Source organism: Balaenoptera physalus (genome assembly GCF_965194825.1).
Source record: "Balaenoptera physalus genome assembly, chromosome: 6".
NCBI classification, from domain to species: Eukaryota; Metazoa; Chordata; class Mammalia; order Artiodactyla; family Balaenopteridae; genus Balaenoptera; species Balaenoptera physalus.
The window spans coordinates 97,212,481-97,237,154 of record NC_138885.1 but is presented as its reverse complement, the minus strand read 5'-3'; the positions used below and the strand labels follow the sequence as shown (position 1 = coordinate 97,237,154).

Here is a 24,674-nt window from a genome sequence, read left to right as displayed (position 1 = left end):
ATAAATTAGGAGCTTGGGATTAACATACACACACTACTGTATATAAAATAGATAATCAATAAGGACCTACTCTATAGAACAGGGAACCCTACTCAAAATTCTGTAGTAACCTATATGGGTAAAGAATCTGAAAAAGAATGAATATATGTATATGTATAACTGAATCACTTTGCTGTACACCTGAAACTAACACAACATTGTAAATCAACTACACTCCAATAAAATTTTTAAAAAATTAAAGTGTATGTCTGATAATGACAATGTCTGGATTTCTTATGGGCCAATTTCTACTATCTGATTTTTTAAATACTGGTTTTGGGGAAGTTTTACCTTTTTATGCCTCTTTCTTTTTAATTGAGTGCTGGACATTAAGTATAAAAAATTTTGTAGATTAGTTCAAGGTTCTGAATTATATTTTTGCAGAGAGGATTTACTCTTTTCTTCTGAAGGGAGCTTGACTAGGGGCAGACTACTTTACTCCAATCAAGTATTGTGATATGTCAAAGCCAGACTTCAGTCCTGGTAAGGTATAGCCTATTTCTGCCCTCCACACCTTCCCTCCCTCAACCTCCTGGTCAACTCTAAACTCTAATATTTATACTTCCAGCCTTTTGAATTTACTGAATCCTTTGCTCATCTTCCTTTTCAGTTGTGTTTTCTGCTCAGCTTCATAGCCTCTCAGCTTTCTCTTAGGTAATTACTTCCAGTGGGATAAAACCATGCTGATTTTTTAGTTTATCTCTTTGGGTCTCCTTTCTTTCCAGGACCTAGGCTTGATGAGTTATTGCTGCATTGTTACTTCATAATATAATTTTTATATTTTGTCCAGATTTTCCAGGTGTTCTTTGGCATAGGAGAGGGCAGGGTTTATCCAATACCCGCTAGTCGACCTTTGCTGGAAGCACACATGATAATTTTTAAGCTCTTTCTAATATACAGCTAGTGCTGAGAATATTGAGTTTAAGAGTGCTCACTACCAGAAGTGATGTTGAATCTCACTTTCGCTTAGATTTTAGCTCAATAATTCCTTATTATCTTGTCAGCTCATCAAGACTTATATCCTAGCATTTTGGTTGTTTTTACATGGAGGGAGTCTGACCCAATAATCTAGTCTGCCATATTACTTATGTTACTTTTTATTTAAATCTCTCTTCACTTAACATGTTAGTTCCAGAAGGACAAGAATCATATCTCACTCTTCCTTATAGTCCCATTCCCCAGCCTAGTGCTTGACAAAATAGGTACTCAATAATTGTTGAGTAAATGAAATGATGTGGCTTTAAATGAGACCACCTGGGCACATCTCAGTGGGTCCACCAGAACTGAAAAATATGAAGCTCAGTTTTGCCAGTTTAAAAACCAAATGACTACATTCACAGAAAGAAGATTCTCCGAATTGGTTCACGCTAGGCAAATTTACAAGGAAGTAGTTTATAAATAGCAACATACCTTGATCAGTGCTTAATGGGAGACACAGCTGGAATGATAATGGATATCTTCTATATTTCTTCTTCCCTTATTCTTTGGTACTTCTGTCTTTTCTTTAAGGCTAATAGTTTTCTGTATTACGTTTCCTGTGTTTTAATGTCTTTATTCATACTTCTCCTCTGGAAGTAGAAGAAATAATAAACAAGTAGGTAAATAAATAAAATCGATACTACATGTTTACAAAGGGCAATCTTGTATAAGTCAGTCCACTCAGAAGACCAAATTATAGATCAGAAGGTTGCCATGGTAAAGACAAGTCAGAAAGGGGAAATTCAAGGTTGCCAAAAGACTTACTTTCAAGCTACTAAAGTAGATCTCTTTCTATTCTAAGTGCTCTTTAAAGGTCATTTAGCATCAGGACATCCTCTACCCCAGGTCATTATAAAAGAAACTCAAATTTAAAAAATTCTATTCTCCAGCTTCCTTTTTGCTAACCTTCCAGAAAAGTCTGTTATTACATCACTTTGTGAAATGTTACAATATTCAAGATTACAGTCTCTCTTAAAATGTAACAAATGTAGCAGTGGCTGTTTCCTGATAGATTATGTAGTACCTTATTTAAAAATATACATTAAGACTATGTAGTACCTTATTTTAAAATATACATTATCTCTGAATCACTCTGTAAAGTGGGTTCTTTGACAACATATCTCATATACTTTATGTAGATTTTGGTATTTAAAAATTTTTTTTTAATTTATTTTATTTAATTAATTAATTAATTAATTTATTGGCTGCATTGGGTCTTTGTTGCTGGGCATGGGCTTTCTCTAGTTGCAGCAAGCTGGGGCTACTCTTTGTTGTGGTGCAAGGGCTTCTCATTGCAGTGCCTTCTCTTGTTATGGAGCACAGGCTCTAGGCATGCAGGCTTCAGTAGTTGTGGCACGTGGACTCAGTAGTTGTGGTGCACGGGCTTAGTTGCTCCGTGGCATGTGGGATCTTCCCGGATCAGGGCTCGAACCCATGTCCCCTGCATTGGCAGGCAGATTCTTAACCACTGTGCCACCAGGGAAGCCCAGATTTTGGTATTTTAATTACAGAGAATTTTGCCAGGAGCCTTAGATCTTCTTTTTTCTTTCAACCATATTTGACATCATTTGAGGTAATGCCATTTCCTCCTGCTTAGGTCAACCTAACAGAAGCCAGCACAAACAACCGTGTCCTAACAATACTGGAGAAGGAGTAATATTGTTTTTAAATTTTACTGAAAATATTTTGTATGATCTTTTTAAAGTTAGTTTTAAAAAAAATTTGTGCTTATCATAACAGATATTAGATTCTCTATAGGGTGATCAGACACATGTTCCCTAAGAATTTATCATCTCAAAAGGGCAATGATGCACATGAACATGTGGAAAGGACAATAACACTTAAGAGGGTTTAACAAGAGCATCCTCAAGATCAAGAATTGATGTTGCAGAAAAGCAAAGGATAGGTTAATGTATGGCACAGAGGAGTTGGGTTGAATCTCACATTTGGGCAAATTGGGTGGAAGGAGTGAGCCTCTCTGAGTTATACTCACTGTTGGTCTTCATCAAATGGGATTTCCCTAGCTTCCCAGCAAAGCAGAGGAGCATGTCATACATGGGGACTAGCTTGGGCATGACCAAGATGTGATGACGCTGATGATTGCTTAGAACAATTTTTGAGCATTGCAAAGCAGTAGGGGGAGATGATGAGAGCTGGGAGAGGGTTGTGAAGCATTCTGAGGTGGACACTGAGGAATTTCCTCTGCTCCCTCACATTTGGACTGCATAAATGGAAGTTTAGGGCATTTGCCTTGCTTACTCCTGAGAAAAGCAGTAACCAGTATTAAAAACTATGACTCAGCTGACTCTTCTAACCATTCAGATAAGCATCCTTCTGGTAAAGCAAAGTCGGTGAAATTCAAATGAGCAACCAGTTGGCAAAAAAACTGCTGCTGACATTATTAATCTTCCAAACTACCCAGATCTATCATCCACATAAAAACTTATCATTGGGCACTTGTGGAATAGGTATCCCTCACTTAAAGGAATGGTCATTGTCAGCAAAGTTAGCAGTCCAGACTTTCTATCAAATCAATCTTATTCTCTCATTGATTTCCATTACCAAATCTGAGATGCATTCTGCTGTTAAATCCCATTAACTGTGTACCAAACCCTTTGGAAATGGCATGTGTAAAAGAAAAATGATAATATCCTGATAAAACATTGACAGTGATATTTATATATTAATAGTAATGCTGTGCTGTATTCACCATGTCACAATAAAAACTGTTCAGGATGAAACATAACACAATCCTACAAACTGCCTCACACACTGCAAAGGACAATAATCCCTAAAACATTAGCAACTTAATTTCTCACTAGCTTCACAACTGTCTTGGCATTTCTATCATTACATAGCCAAAGGAATTCTTCTTTTTATTATTTAAAATCTTTTCTCATCTTCTACCAGTCTCTTTTCCAAAATCCTTGTCCAGAAACCCCTGAATAGCTTGTGATGCTATTCTCAGATGGGGAAAATTAGCCAGCCAGACTCAGTCATAGTGGTTTATCCCAGTGCCTGCTGGGATTTCCCCATCATTGGAGCAACGGGGCATCTCCTGGAAGGAATATTGTTGGGGGAAGCAGTGGACCTGTGAAAGTAGGACTAGATACTTCAAATGCTTTTTCTAAGTTCTGAGATACAGCTCTACCATCTGACATTGTTTACAGTGGTAAACATGTCTGTGTTTACCATTCTATTTTCAACCTATGCACTTTGCATAATATATGTTAAATGACCAAATGTTTTGCATAATATATGCCGAATGACTGAATGTTTTGCATAATATATGTTGAATGACTGATTGAATTTAGATGATGATTTTGTTTTTCATTGGAGAATATTGACACTTCTAAGTGCTCGTAGCTCAGGCTGGAAAAGTGGCTACCGTCATTAATCTCCATAGGAATTATGCGCCATAGGTCATAATGGCATTAAATGTCCAATGTTCTAAGGTCTGGACAGGACATTCCTGACAGTGAACTTTTGCTGAATTCTTGAGTTCCTTACCTTTATCATTGCGGTGAGTCAATTTTTTATTAAGCAATAAATAGCCTGCCTTCTTGCATCAGAACAACATGCCCATCACTGCTGATGCACCCCAGGTATTCCCCTTAATCCTTTTAGCATAGCCCACTGCAATGCAAAGTCAACATTCAGGGTTGACTTTACCATCTGATTAAAAAATAAATGTTTTGATTAAACTATAACATACCCACAGAATTCTGAAGAGTCAGTGGCAAGATTGGGATGTTTTCTGGAGATCAGCAGGCTACGTGCCAAGAGTTTTTGGTTAATTCACTGAGAAAAGGGTTTTGCTGGTGGTGGTGTTTATTTTTTTACCCATCATGTCCAGAAACCTCAACATGGAAGAATCTGAAAATTGAACACACCCAGGGAGTCACACCCATGCTCACTGAACTCACGAGGAGCACACGTACAACTAAAAGGACTTTGTGTGGACAGAAACAACCAGAACTGTCACAATGACCACCAGGCTCCTGTGGTTGTAACCAGCACATTCTTTCCCTGCAGGCAGAACAAGTGGGAAGCCAAAGTATGAGCTGAAAGTAAGTAGAGAATGAAGACAAGAAGAGATGTGTATTCTCAAGGAATATTTTGTCCAGGACATGAGAGGCCTGAGGAAGCTGCCATTTTTTTTTCAATCATGAAATAACTCTCTGGTTGTATGTATGTATGTATGCATGTCATTGTATGTATGGCCACATACCTTTCCTTTCAGATTCTAACTGTCTCTCAGAGAGTCTTCGGCATTCTTTGGCATCTCCATCTCCATCTCCTTGTCACTCTGATTTTCTCTGATACAAACAAAGCCTGCTCCCTAAGCTCACACTTTGTTCCACTATAGTAAGATTGTAAAGAGAAGCAAAAGTCAATGGTATATGAAAGTATTATTAATGATCTGGCCACTTATAAATTAATCCCCCATTCAAACATCTCTTTTAAACACCTCCCCCCCCCCACACACACACACAATGATGGTGAACATTTACAGCACAATGCATATACATTCAGTTCTATTGCAAATCTTGCAAAAGGTGTAAGGTCAGTGAAAGTGAGGTTGGTAAAACTGGCACATGAGGATCTATGGAGTTAAACACATGAAGGTAAAATCAACTGGGCTGATGACTATATCGATACTACAGAAGAGAATAGTTTGAATATCAAAGAATTAATTGAGACCCTTGGGAAAACTGAAGAAACTCTGAAACATTTTTACAAAAAATGACCCTCTTTTTTATTATTCTCTGAAAGTCAAATATGAAATAAAGCATGTTGTAAGGTGCTTCACAATGCGTAGGAGAAAATTAAGCCAACAATAATCATCTTGATTTATTATTTATTCATTCTATAATTAGCACATAGTTGTACTTATCAATTTTGTTCAATATAGGATAGAATAAATGTGTTTTAAAAATGTTGAGTTTTATTTTCAAGACAAGTCCCCAGCAAACCTTTTTTCACTAACTGCTCTGAAATTTGGTCTGTGTTTTAAGTAGATTTACTTTAAGGAGGCTTTCCCAGTGCTAATCACAATAGGATATTAAGGACTTCCTGTACTAATGACACAGAACTTTTCTAGTAGTAACAGTCTGATGTCTTGTTTCTATTTGCATATTGAATTTTTACTATTTTGTTCATAAAATATCCTCATTTCTCAGTTCTTGGGGGGTAACTTGTTATTTACTCTTAGGTGTTTCCTATAGGATCACTTCCAAAGGGTGATACTTTTAAAAGTATCATCAGTATCTTCTAAGGCAACACATGTGGAGGACATAGACTTTGGAGTCAACTTGGAGCCAGACCTATGTTTGAATCTGCTTTTGCCACTTAAGAGACATATGACAATGGGCAAATTATGTGCCCACTCTGAACTTTGGTATCTTCATCTGTGAAAATGGAGCAGTAATAGCTCCCTCACAAGATTGTGGTGAAGATTAGATGTGAACACGTGTAAATGCCAGGTACAGAGAAAGCATTCAGTATGCAGTAGTTGTAGCAGTGCTATTTATTTTTGGTTTGTTTGGCTGCCAAATTTCCCTTGTGATCTTAATTTGTTGATTATTTTGTACATTCGGATTCTTTCCATGTGCTTTGCAATGTGAACCTAGGGTCTCTAGGCTATTAAAAGTAGCTAAATATGACTAATACTGAAAATATGCCTTTAGGAGCGCCTTGTTACATAAATCTCTCAGAATGAATTCTAATCTATAAAGCTTTGGAAAAACTCATAATGAGGTTTTTAGGATTTACATTGTAAAATTTTGGTTGAGTTCTTCTATAAGTTGGATGGCTGATATTTACATGTGAAAAACCTCAATGGAAGCCTCCCTCTCCACACCCAAGCAATTTTTATAAACAAGTCTTGACTTAAAAACAAGAAACTCAAGTCTTTCACCTTGCAGAGAGCCCCATGCAGAGCACAGTCTTGGAAGTCAGGTGGTCCTGGATTTGAACCCCTGTTTGGCTGCTTCCTGGTTGTGTGACCTTGACCAACTTAGTATTTCCAAGCCTGGGTATCTTTATCCATAAAGTTGGGGATAATAAAAATACCTACCTTGGGGCTGTCATGAGGATGAAATGAGACACAGCATATAAAATGTTTATGTGTCCATACAGCTTGGCACATTGTGCTTAAAATCTTCAAAGTTAACAGGTATGTCATATTTTGTTGAAAATGGTAATAGTGTAACACACAAAAAACAAAAAACAAGTTCAGTTGAGTCTCAAATTATGTTCTTTGGTCTTGCTCTGCTTTTTGCCTCTTGCATTTCCTACATTTAAGATCCTTTCCCTCCCCTGGGTGGTGGTGGGATGAATTGGGAGACTGGGATTGACATGTATACACTAACATGTATAAAATAGATAACTAATAAGAACCTGCTATATAACAGAATAAATAAAATAAAATTCAAAAAAAAAATAAATAAGATCCTTTCCCTCCCCTATTACTCCTGAACATGTCTTCTGCCCCAGTACTTCTCAGTGGTCTCTTCCCCATCCCCACACACAATCAGGATAGCATGTTGGGTTGCAGGGGAAGACCTTATTCCAAACCGGCAAGAGGTTTCTACCTTCTTCTTCTCTGAGACTGGTATATCCCCCTACAAGTCTGATTGGTTCAGATATTATTTAATTTACTCAGCTAAAGTCAGGAGGTAATGATGGCTAACATTTAGTATTCACCTATTAGCACCAGATACACTATGCTAGGTGAGTTAACAAACATTATTTTATAACATTTTGACTGTTCATAACAATCAGGCAAGGCAGATACCACTTTTCCTGTGTCTGAGAAGGGTAGCCAGAGGGTCTGAGCCAGTAATTTGCTCAAAGTCACACAGTAGTAAGTGGCAGTATCAATGGCCATAAGGATCAAGTTAATGCATTAATTGGTATGTGATGGCTCTAAATGGTTTTCTGCTTCTGGGAAAGGCCCACGCAGACTTCTCATACTGGCACTTATATGTGTGCTATCATAATATCACTTTAATCGTGTAGGACTTTTACCCTTTTCATACCATTTATCCCCTAGCACCACGAATGTGTATAATACATAATACTAAATGTACCAACATCCTTGTACATTCCATGCACACACACTTACAGTACATTCACCAATTATACACATACACTGGATGCTGGAGATCTGACCAACAGAATTCCAGACATCAAAAAGCAAATAAACTAGACTTTTCTCAACTCAATAATTCCCATTTAATTTCCCCTGGCAAATACTGAATTTCAAACTGTGTTTGTTCTATAAAGTATAACTTTCGAAATATTGTGATATGGAGTCCCACATAATCAGAAGGAGAGACAGTTGAGAAGGGCGATTAAGGTGGATGTGTTTCTTCCATTATGAATTGAATTTAAGTTTCTCATTTCAGAATAAGTACCAAATTCTGCAATGATTCCAAAAGTGGAAGTTCAGCTCACACTGCATTTTGGGGAAGCTTTAACCACACTAACCATTTAAGGTCAAGCAAACAAGCGGTCAACCCTCACAACGTGCGTAGTTCAGCTAAGAGATAATAGGGTCTCTATCTATACATCTCTATATGTTAGCGCCATAACGCAATCCGGGTCCTCCTCTCACCACCGCAGCTAGGCAGACGGACACCCTCTCTCCAAGCCACATGGGAAGTCTCACGTTTAAGCCCCCAAGCAAGTTGCCGGCTCCTGCCTGCACCCCGCGTCTACAAGGATTCCCTTTATTGTCTTTAACACACTCTCCAGCAAAACGTCCAGTTCCAATCATCTCTAACTGCGAGTCTGACCCCCGCCCGGTCCCCGGCGCCGGGTCAGAAGGCTGGGCGGGCGGGGCGTGGCGTGGCGCGGCGGCACGCACAGGGGCGCCGGCGGGGCTGGGGGCGGGGACTGCGCGCGGCGCGCGAGGCGGGGGTAGGCCGCTGTTTTCGCGCATTCCCCTTTGTTCTGCTCCATTGTGTGGCGCTTCCTCCTCTGGCGCTTCTTCTCTGCACCCTGGCAGCCTGTGGGGAATTCGTGAAGGGGCTTTTGGTGACTTTTTCTTTCTTCCCCCCTCCCCCCAACCCCCCGGTTTATTTTTGAGGAAGTGAGGAACTCCTTTGCGCTGCCCCGCCCTCGCGGTTCCCTGCCCCCGGGCCTAGAAGGGAGGCGGAGTGGGAAGCGGCCTGCCCTCCTCCCCACGCCGGCTTCCTCGTCCTCCCGCCTCGCTCTTCCTCCGGGAGGCATCCTAACCCCGCATTCTGGACTTTCACCTCCTGACCGGCCGCGTCCACGCCAGAACGGCGATACGCGACCCTCTCCCCTCTGAGGGGCGCAGGCTCCGGCCGCCTGGGGCTCCACCTGGCGCCCAAGGGAAGGTCGGAGGCCGGCGTGCGGCCCGAGCCCAGTCGCCTCGGCGTCCCGGGAGCCGGTGCAAGTGTCGCCGCGACCCTCCCAATACCTCGCGCTCGCACTCCCCGGCCGCCGCACGGCCTCTTCGGCCCCCTTATATAGCCCTCTAAAAATAGCTCGCCTCGCACCGCCTTGTAAGGCAGCAGGGAGATTCGCAGCGTGCCAATCCGCGCCCGCCGCCAGGGCCAAGCGCCGCCCCAGGCCCTGCTCCACGCTGCCCATTGGTCCTCAGTGACTTCATGAGCCCCCTGTTTACCATACATGGTCACACGCGGCCTAATGGACGCCCTCCTCCGAGATCCCACGGCTGCGCGGAGAGCCGGGCGGAGGGAGGGAGTTTGGGGAGGGGGAAGAGCAGGAGGAGGAGAAAAGGAGGAGGGGGGGGGTGGAGAGACTACAAACTAGCAAGGATGGGGGTGGGGGTGGGGAGGGAAGGAAAGGGGGGGAGAGAAGCGATCGCGAGAAAAAAAAAATGCCACCTCCCAAAATAAAGAGCAAAGATTGCATTAGGAGCGAACAGCGCTGCAGAAATAGATGGCAGCTTCGTGTCAGTGAGTTTGCATCCCCCTTCCTGATCCACGAGCTGGAGTGATTAGAGCCCTGGAAGGGAATTGTTACTCCCGTGAAGTCCCCTGTTCCTGGCAGCCGTCTGCACTGTACACGCTGGATGCCTCTCTCCATCCACCCCACTCAGTCTCTCCTCTCTCACCTCCTCTCTCCCTCTCTTCTGCATTGATTTTTTTTTTTTTTCCTTTTTAGTTGACTGAAACAAAACAAAACAAAAGGGCCACTGGATGTCTGCCTCCTTGGGGGGTGAGCCAGACAGACTGACAAACAAACAGACCCAACTGTGTTCGGGGGAGGGTTTCTCCTCCCGTTTTGCCCGGCAGCAGCAGCATGGACGTGTTGGCTAGTTATAGTATATTCCAGGAGCTACAACTTGTCCACGACACCGGCTACTTCTCAGCTTTGCCATCCCTGGAGGAGACCTGGCAGCAGGTGAATGATTTAAATTACTTGTGTAAATCGTGTGGTGGCGGCGGAGACGCAGGGGCTGCGTTGGTGTGGGCTTGGGGTTGAATTTTGTTTGTTTGTTTGTTTAAGTCCCCCCCCTCCTTTTTGGCTGTCTGTTGTTTAAAATGTTTTCGGAAACAGTCATATGCTTACCTCTCCACCCACCCCCTAACCCCTTAGTGTGCTGAGCTGAGCGGCCGGTCCGAGCTGCCTGCGTTTCAGTCACCAACACACATCCTTGCGCACACGTTGTGCGGCTCACTGCCCCCCAGCAGAGACCTGCCTAACTTCTGGGGTTCGGAGGAGCCGGGTGGGAAGGTGGTTTGGGGCTTTACGAGCCATCACAGACAGGTACCGCGTCCCTACATGCAGGAGCTCTACCTCCTTGGTACCTTAAATCCGGTTCATCTCTTTCAACTGGTGCTAACGACCGTCAGATGGGGGGAGGGGGTAGGAGCAAAGCGGAGTGTTTTCCTAGTAATTAGCGAGTATCAGTAAAGAATAGGAACTTGATTTTGAGATTAGAAGGTGGGCAGGAGGAAGAGGAGCCCAGTGATAAAGGATACTCAAAGATATCTCGGAAGAGGATGGGAAGATGTATCTATCTCATGCTGACCGTGCATTGTAGGTTTCCCCAGTGCGGTGTCTTCGGAAGGAGAACACCCTCTGTGGGTGTCCTTGCTTCTCTTTCGTTTGGTGTGCCTCTCCACTTGCACAACCTCCGACAAAGGGTGGTGTGTGCTTCCATGCCTCTGACTTTGTTTTAGAGGACTAGTCAAGAAACTCCTAAGATGCTGAAGGGCACCGATGCCAAGTTGGCTAGGTGTCCCAGTGAGGGGGAAGCGGGGCTGGTGACAAGTTCACTGGGCTTTGTGAAGTGGAATAAAGAAAGTGCTGGTTAGTGGAAAGTGCTAGATCTGCTGCGGAAACAGTGGTTTTCTCAGTAAGGATTAGGAGCTGCTGAGGGGACATTCTGCAGGAAAGATGGTGGGTGGGGATGGAGGGACACGAACATTCTTTCAGAATTCTACAGTGTGCATCATGGAACGTGCAAGAAGACAGTTCGGATTTGCACATTGGAAGTGTGAACGTGCACAGTCCGTCTGGGAGAAACGTGCTTGCCCTTGGGGAGGGCGGCAAGAGGCTTGGTGTGTGGCTGCTCATGTAACTTCTCTGCTCCGTGACAGCAGCTTGTTAAGGCTAATGAACAGCTGAATTTCCTCTGCCAGGATCCAAAGCGGGATTTGCCAGTTTGAGCCTGGGATGTAACAGTTGCTGTTTTAGCGAGTGAGGTTTGGCTTTTGGTATAAAGAGCCTATCCTGTGTACCATTGTTGCTAGTTGCTGTTCTCCCCTGATTTCGAGGCTGGAGCTTCTCCAGGTACTGGCCTCTGGTGTCTGTGCTTCCACACATACATTCCTGCCCAAGGATGCTGGCAGATGTGTTTGACTTTGTCTTTCTCTAAACGCACGCACAGCTCACATGTTTCTAGCAGAAGGCATTTCTCCAGTGCATCCTTTCCCCCATCCTCGATGAGACTATCTCAGGAAGGGTCTCAGTAGAGCTTTTTCCTCCTTTTATTTCACATGCTAATTAAACCAAAAGGTTGCCAGAATTTCATTTTCTGAAATAGTCTTCCTTTCACACTGTCAGCCCACTGGTGTTGAATCGGTTGCCTATTAACAACTGTCTAGACAGGTTAGGGAAGAGAATCTGTTGATTTAGTCAGCCTGCCCAAGGCAGCCCTTGTTTGTGACTAACTGTTAAGCAGGGTTGGAGGGAAGAAAGTTGGCTTTATTTGTTACAACGTTCCCTCCTGATGAATCACCCAACTTTGTTTTGGTTCAAGATTTCACAGTAGTAAAGCCTGCTTTGGGGGAAGGCCTCTCCAGAGGAAACCTGCTTTTCTAGATCTGGTTAGAGCATCCTTGAGAAAGTCTAGATCTGTAAAGAAACATCATTGGTTTGATAATGAGAAGATGTATTGGATCTTTTGTTTCCTTAGAAGCCTTCTCCGCTTCCCACCCACCTCATCCTTCATCTCACCTCCTTCAGGGCATCTCTAGCTTAGTTTGTATCTGTGGGCAAAGAAATTTTCACCCCCCTATTTCTTGCCTTAATCCTCTCCTACTGCCAACTGCCCTCAGCTTAAAACCCTTTGCCAAGCTCTTTCAGAGGCATGCTCATAATCCATACTGAAACGTAACTTGTGAGGACACGGTCCTAAATGAGATATCATTCCAAGGAGCTTTCTTCTGTGGACTCTGTAGTCACGGATGCTTTCTGTAAAGGTGATTGTGACTCCAAGTTCATGCTGGTGACATAACCTCCAACCTCTGTCTCTTCCTTCCTCCCTCTACCTGCCCCCTCCCTCTTGCCTCTTCTGAGTATAAAGGAGGGGAGTGTGGTTATATGCAACTGTTGGTTCTAAATCAACCATCACATGGTGAAATTTTAAGGCTCCTTTGCTCAAATCAGCTCAAGAAGGTTGCTACAAAGAACCCCAGGCAGGAGGAAGTTTCCTGATGCTCGGGGGTAATCAAATTTTAGAGGTCAAATGAGGAGCAGTTATTAGATGTAGTCCTGAAAGTGAACAGTGTACCTTGAGGAGATGAGCCAAGTACAGAGATTCCAATAGTCTGATTTGGTTCGTAAGAAAGAGTGGCTTGGATGATAAACTCAAGAACAGCTGTGCATTTGAAAATTAAGGATGGACTCTTTGGAGATTTTATTTTAAACTCAAGTCTGAGGTAATTGTTCTGCTTAATAGTCAGTGAGCTTGTCATGGCCCTCCTGTCACAGGGGTCGTCATTTTGACATTGGGTTTTTGGGCAATAATGTCTTAGCCTCATACGGCTCCAACTATGAAAACCATTGTTGGTGTAATTTTTAAATCCACATGGACATCCTACATTAACAGCTCTCCATTCCTGAGCCCTGACTGCATACTTAAGCATTTGGCCCAAGTAACATCATCCTTGCCTGTCATATAACTGTAAATTACACTGTGCTTATGTGGTCTATTATTTTATGGAATTCCGCTGACGCACAACTCTTAAGGCTACCAGCCTTAAGCTCTTTGGAAACTTGCAGGAAAATTTCCAAGAGCTGTCTGAGCAAAAGTAGGAAAAAGTCAAAGGTAGGACAGAAACTAAGAGTAGCGTATAGGGTACCACTTGATGATGGATAAATGGGGACCCATTCATGAGTTTTGTTGCCATTAGAAATCATGATTTTTCTGAACTCACTGCTGACTTGGAAAATAAAAAAGGATTTGGTACAATACTGATGGTTATTTTTCTTTGGGAAGCTACAAAGACTTTTAGAATTTGGATATATTCTTTATACCTAGACTGCTATTTCATGAGTGCAGGTCAAGTAATGATGTTCTAAGTCTTATTTGCACTTAGCTTTGCTTCATGCCATTGAGGAGCATGGTATGTTTACTTGAAAACTCTTATGGAATTATGCTTGTTGTTAATGCTGATTCATAATTGGCAGATGGGGTCAGTTTCAGGCCTCCTTTTTTCTCAGAGAAAATTTTCCACTGCTACTGGAAACAAATAAATAAATCATAGAACATTCTTCCCTCCTCCCCCATTCCCCCATTGTTTTAAACTAATGGCATACTTGGCTACTGTAAGAACTACAGTGTCCCCATAACACTGCAATTTCATCTTGGTTTCAGGCACCCTGAAACACTTTTTACAAGGGCCTTTGGTATGAAGCATCTCTAGGGGACAACTTACAAAAATGGTTGCCTGCCAAGAACAGCCTCATGGTGCAAGGGATGGGATTTGATCTGTGAGCTACATCGCTTCTCCTACGTTGGGATCTTGCCTTTGCACTGCCTTCTACAGGCCCGAGCAGCCGGGTGCTGTCTCAGCCAGAAAGACAAAGCAAACTGTAGGGTCCCTGCATCCGCAGGTTTGCCTCTGTCCCCAATTTGCAGAAAACCTTGTCATGAATTAGAATTTCTTGGCAACAGCACCACCCAGGGAAATTTGTAGACACAAAGGAGCCTTGCTAACCACACTGAAAGGATAAAATAGCTGGCTTTTTTTTTTTTCTTTTTTGTATGTGACTTGTGTGCTCTTTAGTTACCATAACTCTATTTTTTTTTTTTAAATTTGAAACAGTGACTTGATAGATGAAAAAAAAAATCAGAACTGCCCCTGTTCTCCAGATTTTCTAAATAAGGATGCAGTCACTCAATAAATGTAGCTTTACAAATGAAAGCACATGTGAATGCCATCTATCACACAGTTGGCCTTTCCATGTTCTTTTTAATTTTAATTTCCATGTTCTTTTTAATAGATACATCTTTGTGTAGATTTAGGGACTCTCAAACATTATCACTCAGTCTACCTGTTTGCAGTTCGGTATTTTAAAGTGAGTGAATGTTACAACGCAGATGTTTTTACTACATCTGTCTTTAGTTGGGGGGATAAAGGAAGTGGTGACTTCTTTGTTCTCCATGAAACTCCCACCCCCACTCCCTACCCTGAGGAGGATGTGATGTTGGGGTCCAATCCATTTAAAGGGCAGAGCAGAAGATGTGACACCTCACCCTGAAATGATTTATGTATGGGGATGTCAGAGACCTTCAGCGTTCAAAATGTGCTCTTCCTCTCTCCCAGCCCATTCTAAATATAAATGCCAGTGGGGGCTATTTGCCTCTCCACTTAAATGGGAATAGTTTAGAGAAGGTCCTAATGGAGCTTTCAGTAGCCATTCTCTTATAAATCTTCAGATTCTTCTCCCTTCAGAGAATTCCTGTATTTTAACTTTTTGAGTACAAGAAGGCAATGCAGTCTTCTTGAATCACTGTGTGCTTATTTGGGAGAGAAGACAGTTTCCTCTGGCCAGTCCAGACTGGCTCATGTTGATAGGATAGCTGGCCAGATGGGGTGGCAGACACCCGCTATCTCTGCAGTTTGTCAGTAGTGTGCAACGGGTTTTAAATCACCTTTGCTGGACTCCATGATTCGTGAATGCAGAGAACGCCTCTGTGATTCCGGTTCACTCAATCTATCAGTTAGCATGTATGTTTGGAATTGGGATTTGCTGAAAGTTTAGGACAGCTCCCCAACGTAACCTGAGCGGTGCCAGAAGGGTGAAGGGTGGAGATTTATCTCCCTACAAATAAACCCCTTTGTTTCCCCAAATTAGCTGAGTGCTTGCTTAGCATTAACAGGTGGAAATATTTTAACCCAAATTGCCAAATCTTACCTAGTACAGTGATTAGGAAGCTCTATAAGTACTAATGGTGTTAAAGTCGGTGGAACAAGATACACCATCTAATCATTAATGTTACATGCAACATGCACAAGTGAAGAAACACTCCTCCGCCCAGTTACATTGTGTGCTCATTTTAGAGCATCCACATGAGAAGCTGTACTAACTCAGTTTAAGTGTTCCCCAAATCAAATATTGCGTTACTGGAACAGGCTTTTACCTAAGATTGGTCATGATCTTGTTGCTCTCCCTTCTTGTTCCTTGGCCTTCGTTTTCTGCTGCTAATTTGGAGAATCATTTCTCCTGCCTCGAATCCTTTTTGTTTTCCTCACTTGGTATTTTGCTGTGACCCTGAGAACTTGGTCCTGCTAAGTGTATTGTGTCCGTTGCACTCTCCATTAGAGCAGCTTCCAGCTGCCCCATCCACCACATGCGTGACATAGACGTGGACAGCGCGGGGTCAGCAGCAGCTTTGTGATCAGTCCAGAATCAGCCTGCTTGAGGTGGGTGTGACTTCTGATTTCATAGTGATACCATTCCTGACTGAGCATTACTGGAACAGGCTTTTACCTAAGATTGGTCATGCCTCTGAGCTGGTACAGGCAGTCAGTCACACCTTGTGGGCTTTTCTCTGTTTATATTAAAATATGGAAAATATTTCACAGTCAGTGCTTCATTCCTTTGCTCTAGTTATGTGCAAAATACTGTTCTGGTGATGCGAATTTGAATTGGATATAGTTCTGCCCTCTATGAGCTTGACTTCAGTAGGGGAGAGTGAGCATGTCCAGAATTAAGTAATACAGTATTAGAACAGGATTGCCAAAAAAAAAGAGATTTTAAGTCCAGTGTTTGAACACTGACCCATGCCTCTCTGTACTTACCCACCTTGTTACAACCTTGTTTATAAAACATGCTTGAGATTTACTAAGTTTTCTTAGGCTTTTTTAGCTAATGGTGTAATGGGGCTGGTGGCCCTTTTAGGGCAGATGAGTCGACAGTGTGAATGAACACACATGTCCGTAATGGCCAGGAAACAGCATCCGTGTCTGTGTCATTCGGAAATGATTATAGGTAATTAAAATAATTAATGCAATATCTATTTCTGAATATGGGTTTATTGACATTTCCTGAGGTCATATTGAAAGTCAGGCCCCAGGCCTTGTACCAAAGCTAGACCCAGAGAATCTTAGAATTTCAAATCCTGAAAGGGTCTTGGTGTCCTTAACTCTAAAACACTATGCTAGGACCAAATGATTGTTGAAGCCAGATGAGGCATTGAACCTTCCAAGGTCACCCAGCTGTCGTTAACATGGATGGTGGCCCCAGGCCCAGTACTCTTTCAGATGCCCAAATCAGTTTGCTTGCTTTTCATCACACTGTTCTGTATATACTTTGAGTAACTTCTTATCTTTCCTCCTCTCTCTTTCCCCCTCTCCCCTTAAAGGGAAGCGAGAAAACCCCCATTTTACCTTGAACAATACTAGTACATGGAAGTTTGGAATTGTCTGGGCCCTAAACCAAGCTATTGAATATCTTGGAGAAAGCTTATGTGTGTAATTTAATCTCTTTTCCATTTTTAATAATGTGTGGTAACCTGGAAAATGTACACTGTACTGAAAAAACAGAACAAAAGCCCCCAGTTACAACTCCAGCCTTATGAAAAAAAGTACTGTCACTTAAATGATAACAAACGGAGTGAGACTAAGGAGGGTGCATTGAGATGTATGCGGTAGGGAGTTGGATGGATGATAGAACTGGGGTTTTATGTGGAAAGCGTCAAACGCGAAGTTTTGAAATGCTTTGTCTCTGACAACTTGCCAACAAAGGGACTGCGTGAAACTGTAGCAGTTATCATGTGCCAATTCAGAAAAATCTCTTTTGAAGTGTTTTAAAATTTCTTGAGAGGGTTGGATGGGCAGTGAGGTGGTAATGTTTCACAAATTTAAACAAAAAACATTGCACATTGTGATAAGCAGTTGGGAAGAGAGTCAACTTCTGTGCGGTTTTTAAAAAGTCCTTATGGGGTGGGAGGGTGAAGCCAAGGCTCAATTTTCACAGTGTCCCTAGTGAGGAGAGGAAACGCAGGGCGCTCTTCACTCTGCTCAGTGACTTTTGGCCCTTCTCCACCCAATCTCTAGTGTAGTTATGATGGTGAAAATTCTCTCTTGGAACTTGGCTCACAGATTGGTTTCACCTCTAAGATCTTAGAAACTGAAGATTTCTTCCCAAATGGAGACTTCTTTATTTCTTCAAAGCTGTAATCTACAACTCCAACTCCAATATTTTCCTGAGTTTCAGGCCCACATTTTTGAACTGGCAACCTGGGGCTGACACTTAAGGCTTTTGAGGTTGTCCCATGAAGACCTCAGCTGAATATGTCCCAAAGCTTGAACTCATCAACTTCTTTCCTCCTTTTCCTGGCTTCCCTGTTTCTTTTATTGAGTTGACCTTTCTTCTTTGATCCAGGTTTGAAGGTCCAGCCATCTTTGGCTCCTCTCTTTCCCTTCACTCTGATTGGTTGAAAAATCCCATTGATTTGGTTCTTACAGTACTTCACCATGGTCTTCCACTTTCTTCTTGCTCTGCCATTGCCTCAGGGCAGCCCCATCACCTCCCCTGGACTGACTTAACTACCTCCATCACCATGTTTCAGACTGTCAATGGGGCCCTCTTTTACATACGATGAGGCCAAACATCTAAGAGTCACGATGTTCCAAGACTGGGTCTAGGTAGTAGTCACAAACTTCCCCCTTTGTTACCATGTGCGGTAACCGCCATCCAAATCGAATGACTGTACTTTTCCTGCTTCTCTCTTCATTTATGTCATTTCCTTCAACCTTTTCCTTTTTCTTCCTCTTTGAGTCTCTTTGTCCAAATTCTACCCATCCTTTAACTTTCAGATGGTTGCCACATCTTCCAGGAAACTCCCTCCCTTTCCCTTGGCCAACAGTAATTGCTGCTGTTTCTATACTCTTGTGTAGAACTTTTTATTTCCTCATGATGCTTTTCAGTTTTGTCCTGTAGTATAGTTTTTCTTTTCTTTTTTCTCCCCATTGCCTTGTTTTTCCAGTTAGGTTGTATGATTTAGAGCAGAGTCCATGCCTTGGTTATAATTTTGATAATAAACTTTTAATACATGACCCTTCAGGTTCTTAGAAAGCCTTGCAGCTGGTAGATACTCAGTAGATATTTAGGGCTTATGATGTGACTTAAGATTTGACTATGTCTGTAGTAATGGTTCACAACTGTGGCTGCACCCCAGACCAATTAAATCAGTATTCCTTTGGGTGGAACCCAGGTATCAGTGTTGTTTTGTTTTTGTTTTTTTATAAATTTTATTTATTTATTTATTTATTTATTTATTTATTTATTTATTTTTGACTGCATTGGGTCGTCGTTGCTGCGCATGGGCTTTCTCTAGTTGCAGTGAGCAGGGGCTACTCTTCGTTGCAGCGTGTGGGCTTCTCATTGCGGTGGCTTCTCTTCTTGCGGAGCACGGGCTCTAGGCGTGCAGGCTTCAGTAGTTGTGGCACATGGGCTCAGTAGTTGTGGCTCGCGGGCTCTAGATCGCAGGCTCAGTAATTGTGGCGCCCAGGCTTAGTTGCTCCACGGCATGTGGGATCTTCCTGGAACCCGTGTCCTCTGCATGGGCAGGTGGATTCTTAACCACTGCGCCACCAGGGAACTCCCTCAGTGTTTTTTTAAAGCTTCTGGGTGATTCCAATATGCAGCCAAGGCTTTGAGCCATTAATCTATAGAGGGTTAATATCAGAGATATCAGAGTTGCAGGTGGCTACTACTTATACGGAAATATTTCATTTCTTGTATAACTTGGAATCTAAGTGTAATAGAGGTTTACAATAAAGCAGGACAGTGGTGGATGTACTTCATCCAGCTCCCTGGTTAATAGCAACTGTCCAAGTGTTGTTTCATCTTTCTTGTTTTACCTTCCCTTACCCTAAAGTGTTTCTCATTTAGCTCACATTTCCTATGACCCACTAGAGGTTTGCTTAACCTGGTCAAATTCCATTTCTGGTACCTTTGTGGTGGTGGGCATTAAACTCCAACCATGCCGTGCTTCAAATAATTCATTCTCAGCAGGCTCTCGACCATGATTTTCCACTTACCTCAGCCTGCTCTGTGGTTTTAAAGGGATGGATGCATGCACGAACATTTGTTGGATGATGCCAGATAGGCATTAGGTAGCAGCTCTACATATTTCTTCCTGACCTCACTGTTTGCAAGTAGACTCTGTTTATAAAGAATTTCAAAGGACCCATGTTTCTAGTAAGGGGAGCAAAAATAAACTGTGGAAGAATTGCCGCTGAGGACATTCAGGCAAGGAGGCTGCCTCCTCGTCCATAGAAGGCTTTAGCGCTTGTGGTAATGACTGTGGGCATGTGGCGATGTTCACAAAGAAGCCTTAGAAATGCCTCTATTTCAAACTGTGATGTTTGCAAAAATGTATGTACTGTAGCTACATCCTTTCATCTATAAACTGTCTTTGATGGGGGTACGGTTGGCAAGAGAGAACATCATGAGAGGAGCTCAGAGCTTAGGGTTGAAGGATGTCTTTTGGAAAGCTCAACCCAGCCGTGAAAATGGCAATTAGCTGTGGAGCAATTGCTCTGCAAGGAAGTGCCCGCCTGCTCCTGACCCCGCTTTCACACTCACCTTCCAGAGCCAAGGTAGCAGGAATTCAATGGAGTGGTCACAGTGCAGGCTCTTATTTTTGGAGAGGCGGCAAATTCGCTCATCACACAAAGGAGTGGAAATAGATTGCCCCATCCCTACCTTTTGAGCTCTTAGTGTTTGTTCATATGGCCACTGTAGACCCTGTTAATAGAGCACAGTTCCTGCCTAAGGGGTGAAGGGTGTCTTCTGTGAGGGGGCCTCTGTGCAGAACCAATTCTCCATGAGCTCCCTGAGATGCTGCTCAACGGCAGACCGCGTCTCTGGCTTTGCTTTCTGCGTTCCAAGATGGCTCGGCCCTCCCCTGTGCACTTGCCTCCCTATATCGAGGTTCTTGCTTTCTTTGATATGGACCAAGATATGATTTCCTCTGTGACGGAGGTGTTCATGTTGGCTTGTGAGAGTCTAACAAACATCTGTATTGAGCTTTTTTTCTTAAGGGCTCAGGGTGTTTTGCTCAGGATCTCTTGTCATTGGCACATTCTTTTTGTAACTAAGGAACAGACAGGTATTACAGAATTTCCCGTTCAGAGGTGAGAACATTGGGGCAGAGGAAGATGAAGCAAGTTGTCTTAATGTGGCCGCAAAGCAAATGAGTTGCAAAACCAGTGGTGGAACACACTTCCCTCTTCCTTCTTTCCACTTGGCTATTCTGCCTATTATCATAATAAGCATCATAATAATATCTAATATCTGTCAAATATTTCCTAGAGATGATCTCATCTGAGCACTTTATGTGCATCATTTCATTTAATCCTCACACCAACCCTGTGAGATACATATTCTTCTTATCCCCACTTTACAGATGGAGATGTTGAGGTTCGAGTTATTAAATGACTTTGCCTAAAGTCACACAACTTGGAAGTGGTTGAGCCAGAATGCAAACCCGGGCAGTATGCTCAGGACTCCGAATTTTTACATTTATACTGACTCCTAGTTAGGCAGGAGACACCAGGGCAAGAGCCAAAGTTCATGGCCTGGGACTCAGTGGAACTGTACGGGTTTGAACAGCTTTCTGGTCTGCTTTCTGGGCCTTGGTTTTCTCATCTGAAAAAGAACTGGGTTCTGCTAGGGCTCCTAATGTCGTAGTGTTTGTAGTAGTCAAATTACACGAGGCGTTGAAATCAGGCAGAGCTGGAACCTTGAGGAAGTCACCTAACGTCTCTGAGTTTCATTCTGTCATGAGTGGAATGGAGTTAATAATGCCTAGGTAAGGGCAGGCCTGTTGGCTCTCTGGCCCAGTGTCTGGTACATGGCATCCACTCAACAAATGCTCTTTCCTTCCCCGTTTTCAACCATCCTTCCTCCCGTTAAAAACAGTGCACAGTGACACAATGCTCTTTTTCTAAATAGTATCACTGGTCTCTCTAAGATCCCAGTGATTTTGGAGTGTCTAAGAGAAGGTGAATGATGAAAGGCCAGGCCAGGGAGAATGCTGGGCATTGGACATGGTGTTCCTTTATCCATCCCACAAGAGAGCTCTCACGAAGTCGCTGATGCTTAGAAGTGGGGAAATACTAGCAATATCCATTGCCCCCCCAAAACTCAGCCTCCTTTGATATCCTTGGAATTTGCTTGACTTGCTCACACAAATGTCCAACTCGTTCCCTTTCTTTCCAGTCTTACTTCTGACTTACTTCCCTTAAGTTTTTCCAGCATGCGGTTATTTTTCTTTATGAGCCAGAATTAGGCACATATACTATAATATAGTGCTGGTTACTACACCTGCCTTTTCTGCCTTACCTGATGACTGAGCTTACAGCAGCTTATGAGAGTGAATCTGGTTTTATGAGATCTATAAATATCTCCGATAGGATTTTTATTTCATTTCCCCCCCTTCAAGTAAGACATAATGGAAGCAATCACATACACAAGGAATATTCTTTCTGTGATAAAGTGGGTGTTTTTGAATTGGCCTCTGAAAAGCAATAATTTGATGTGTTTGTTCATGTTGGGAGTTTTATGGGGGAGGGGGAAGGATCACGCATATGCTGCTATAAAACTCGAATGTTATTTCCTCATGTTGAAGGTTTAGCCCAGCACCTATGGGGAGATTTATGTCGGAGATGCCAGCCCTGTGTGCAGACTGTATTTCCTCCTCCTGAGGAGTGTGCATTTGTGTTTTCTTAGACACATAGAATCCAGGGAAGGAAAGTCCCATTGGCTGGCAGGAGGGGGCTCCCAGAAAGAAGGTTTCCAGTTCTTTGTCTCATCTGTTTCCAGCTGCCCCAAGGGAGGATGTTCTCATCCTTCTCTGCACTTCGTGGATTTCCTAGGAAGATTTCACACCACTTCACGTATCTCAGTGAGATTTTTTCCCTTGGTATTTCCCTTTTTTAAAAAAAGAGTCTTAAACTTATCCAATTTTTAAAAATGTACTATTCCCCAGTACCAAGTATGGAAAGGATTTTCCTTACCTTGCTCTTTGAGGAGTGTCTAGAAGGAACCTTGAACATGTAACTTTAAAGAATACATTAAAAAAAAAAAAAAAAGCCATGAGAGTTCTATGTACCTCGTTTTTCCTGTCTGGAAAATGGAAGTCAGGAGCTCCATTTGCCATCTTACTCAGGACCATTGTGACAAAGTTAATTATGGATTTAACAATTGTTTTTGAAAAATTGAATATCTGACTCTGACTACTTAGGATTTTTTAATTTATTTTTTTGGTACAACCTCTCCTTGCATACATACATCTTCCCCCAGTTCTCAGAAGCTTTGTGTTTAGCTAGATGATAATATAATTTGGCCTCTGAAAGAATAACCCATGTGAACTTAGTACACCTGATCCAAGGGCATGCAGGATTTTTGCCTTAATGTCATTTCATTTTTTCTATTTAACTTCATCTCAGTGTGTAATATAATCCTATCATTTTGGCTCTGCTACCTACAAACACTATTCTGTGCTTATCATCAAATAATGTGACTTCTCTGGTCCTCAGTTTCCTCATGTGTATATAGTAGTGTAGAGTTAGGAATAGTCAGCGATCAGAGATACAAACAGGAAGGTCCTGGGATAAACTGGCTTCACGAGCTGTTTTATTTGGCCAGCATACATATTTCAATTTCTTTTTAATTGGAATGCTTTTAGACAGATATGCACTCTTCAATTAACCTTGTCTCCACTATTTCTACCTTGCTTAGTTTCTGATTTCTGGCCAGGTGAGCATGCATTTGGGTTTGTGACCCTCAGACTGGCAGCTCTCTAAGTCACCTTCCCCTCCAAAACGCTGTGATTTGGGGACAACCTTTATATATTTATCAGTCTCAAGCTGGCTTGATTACTACTCTTACCTGGAATCCATTTTCATTTCTTTTTAGATTTCTCTGCCTTGTTGAATGTCTTTGTTTGGGATTCTGTTTTATAAAGCAGATTCCAAATTGCTTCTCAATTTCTCCTAGTCATCCAGGTTCTGTTGTAGATCATCGAAATCTGGGTTGGAAAAGACCATCTGGTTTACCCCTCTCCCCGCCTGGGCTGAGCAGTGTCTGCAGAGCATGTTTATTACTTATTGGTATTTGCAACATTTTCCAATTTGGAAACTGACTCTATGTTTCCTGAGCTTGCAGCCTTTTCTTGGTGGAAATGGGAGTGAAATGGGACAATACCAAACAAAAAGTTCTTTTGGTCTAACAGCCCTCATTAACAAATGACTGCCATTGTCACTGTTTCTTTTGTCACTCCTGAGACCCAACTGGTCAGTGGTGGGAAAAACTCCTTTTTGTGGTAGAAAAACATGTAACCATTTCTGAGGTTTCTTAGTCTTGACATAGAAGCATGTTGTACAGAACCCCATTAACTGCTTTAACTGCTTATTTTGTGTGGAAGTAGATTTTATATGACTTGTTTCACTGAGGAAGTGATGCTTTTTGTGTGAAGAACTCCAGGGCATTATAATAAAGTACTTTCCTGAGAATCAAGTAATTTGCATTTTTTCCTACGCTTGGCACTCAAATACTGCCAGCAAGGCACTTGGCCTTCATTTTCTAATGCTTTCAGGATGCTGGTCTACATTAGGGGTGTTTAAAAAAATTTATTCTTTTGTATTGGCTCCCTGATATTACTAAGGATATCATTTAGTTTGACCAGCTGGTGATTTTCAGGGTCATTCTTTTCCTGTTAAAAAAACCCCGTCATTCCATTAAATTACTTGATGCAGGGTGTTTCTCCTTTTCTCCAATCTCCAATTACTTTTTCTTTCTTTCTTTCTTTTTCTTTTTTAAAAACTCTGAGTGTTAAGTAAAGGTCCAGGTTCATTATCTTGTTAACATATATATTAATTAATTTTTTTAACTAATAGCTGTTTATCTTA

At 42.3% G+C, this 24,674-nt stretch overlaps 2 protein-coding genes across 12 annotated transcripts in view; one reads left to right on the top strand and one right to left on the bottom strand.

Annotated features, from left to right (window-relative positions):
• Positions 1–8,693: 8,693 nt before the first annotated feature.
• Positions 8,694–9,737, bottom strand: LOC309663366 (uncharacterized protein). The gene is made up of 2 exons (XM_082467360.1): positions 9,282–9,737; positions 8,694–9,032 (listed from the first exon to the last, which is right to left on the bottom strand). The coding sequence occupies exons 1-2, from the start codon at positions 9,640–9,642 to the stop codon at positions 8,803–8,805; spliced, it is 591 nt and encodes a 196-aa protein (XP_082323486.1). The 5' UTR covers positions 9,643–9,737; the 3' UTR covers positions 8,694–8,802.
• KLF7 (KLF transcription factor 7) overlaps positions 8,979–24,674 on the top strand; it is a 108,665-nt gene continuing 92,969 nt past the window's right edge. For 8 of the 11 annotated variants that reach the window (XR_014265192.1, XR_014265193.1, XR_014265194.1 and 5 more), the window contains exon 1: positions 9,850–10,419. Coding sequence is in view for 5 of the 11 variants with exons in the window: in XM_082467312.1 (XP_082323438.1) it covers positions 10,318–10,419 (102 nt within the window). In the remaining 6 variants the exon portion in view is untranslated. Of the gene's footprint in view, positions 9,061–9,840; positions 10,420–24,674 lie in introns of those variants that run through there. The other 3 variants (XM_082467314.1, XM_082467311.1, XM_082467315.1) reach the window with 3 other exon arrangements.